The 1,340-nt window shown below is 58.1% G+C and overlaps 1 protein-coding gene across 1 annotated transcript in view; it reads right to left on the bottom strand.

Annotated features, from left to right (window-relative positions):
• Positions 1–105: 105 nt before the first annotated feature.
• Positions 106–1,340, bottom strand: part of LOC108444800 (extensin-like) — a gene marked incomplete at its 3' end in the record, with an annotated part of 1,449 nt that continues 214 nt past the window's right edge. Inside the window, exons 2-3 of the mRNA XM_017726656.1 lie at positions 880–1,207; positions 106–726 (exon numbers count right to left, since the gene is read on the bottom strand). Coding sequence (XP_017582145.1) covers positions 106–726; positions 880–1,207 — 949 coding nt within the window. The remainder of the gene's footprint in view (positions 727–879; positions 1,208–1,340) is intronic.

Here is a 1,340-nt window from a genome sequence, read left to right as displayed (position 1 = left end):
TGGGGCCAGAAACCCTTTCCCTTTGGGGCCAGAAACCCTTTCCCTTTGGGGCCAGAAACCCTCTCCTTTTGGGGCCGGAAACCCTTTCCTTTTGGGGCTGGAAACCCTTTCGTTGTGGGGCCGGAAACCCTTTCCCTTTGGGGCCAGAAACCCTCTCCTTTTGGGGCCGGAAACCCTCTCCTTGTGGGGCTGGAAATGTCTCCCTTTGGAACTGGGAAACCCTTTCCTTTTGGGGCCAGAAGTTCTTTCCCTTTGGGGCTGGAAACCTTCTCCTCTGGGGCTGGAAACCTTTTCCTTTTGAGGCTGGAAAAGCCTCCCTTTGGAACTGGGAAACCCTTTCGTTGTGGGGCTGGAAGCTCTGCCTTTTGGGGCTGGAAACCCTCTCCTTGTGGGGCCGGAAACCCTCTCCTTGTGGGGCTGGAACCCCTTTCCTTTTGGGGCTGGAACCCCTCTCCTTTGGGGCTGGAAACCCTCTCCTTTGGGGCTGGAAACCCTCTCCTTGTGGGGCCAGAAACCCTCTCCTTGTGGGGCCAGAAACCCTCTCCTTGTGGGGACAGAAACCCTCTCCTTGTGGGGCTGGAAAATGGGATGGTTCCACAGCATTATTTGGGATGTGGGACCAGGAGGTTTTAGAGCAAAGTCCTGGGGCATTCCCGGCACCCCGAGGGTGCTGGCAGCTCCTTTCCTGATGGATTTGTGCCCAACCTCCCTTTTGGGGTGGAAAATCTCCCTCTTGGGGCTGAGAAATCTCCTTTTGGGGTGGAAGAAATCCCTTCTGGGGCTGGAAAAGGAGATTGGGAAGCATTAATGGGAACGGTGCTGGGAGACTTTGGAGCAAAACCCCACGGTAGCTCCTTTCCTGATGGATTTGTGCCCAACCTCCCTTTTGGGGTGGAAAATCTCCCTTTTGGGGTGGATAATCTCCCTTGTGTGGCTGGGAAATGTCCTTTTTTGGGGTGGACAATCTCCCTTTTGGGGTGGAAAATCTCCCTTTTGGGGTGGAAAATCTCCCTTGTGGGGCCGGGAAATGTCCTTTTATGGGGTGGACAATCTCCCTTTCGGGGTGGAAAAGGGGATGGCTCAACGGCGTCGCTTGGGAGCAAAGCCCCGTGGCATTCCCGTCACCCCGAGGGTGCTGGCAGCCCCATTCCCGATGGGATCGTGCCCATGCCGGGGGCTGCAGGGCAGGGGCCGCTCCGAGGGGACCCTACAGGGACAGCGAGGGATCTGTGGGGTGGGAGGAGGAGGAGGAGGAGGAGGAAGCTGCAATGTGGGCGACAGCTGCGAGCGGGGCTGAGCGGGAGCCAGGACACTCCGGGATCGGGATGCACCGCAGGGGC

This window comes from Corvus brachyrhynchos, unplaced genomic scaffold, assembly GCF_000691975.1.
Source record: "Corvus brachyrhynchos isolate BGI_N302 unplaced genomic scaffold, ASM69197v1 scaffold342, whole genome shotgun sequence".
In the NCBI taxonomy this organism is placed as follows: domain Eukaryota; kingdom Metazoa; phylum Chordata; class Aves; order Passeriformes; family Corvidae; genus Corvus; species Corvus brachyrhynchos.
This window is presented reverse-complemented; position numbering and strand designations above follow the sequence as displayed.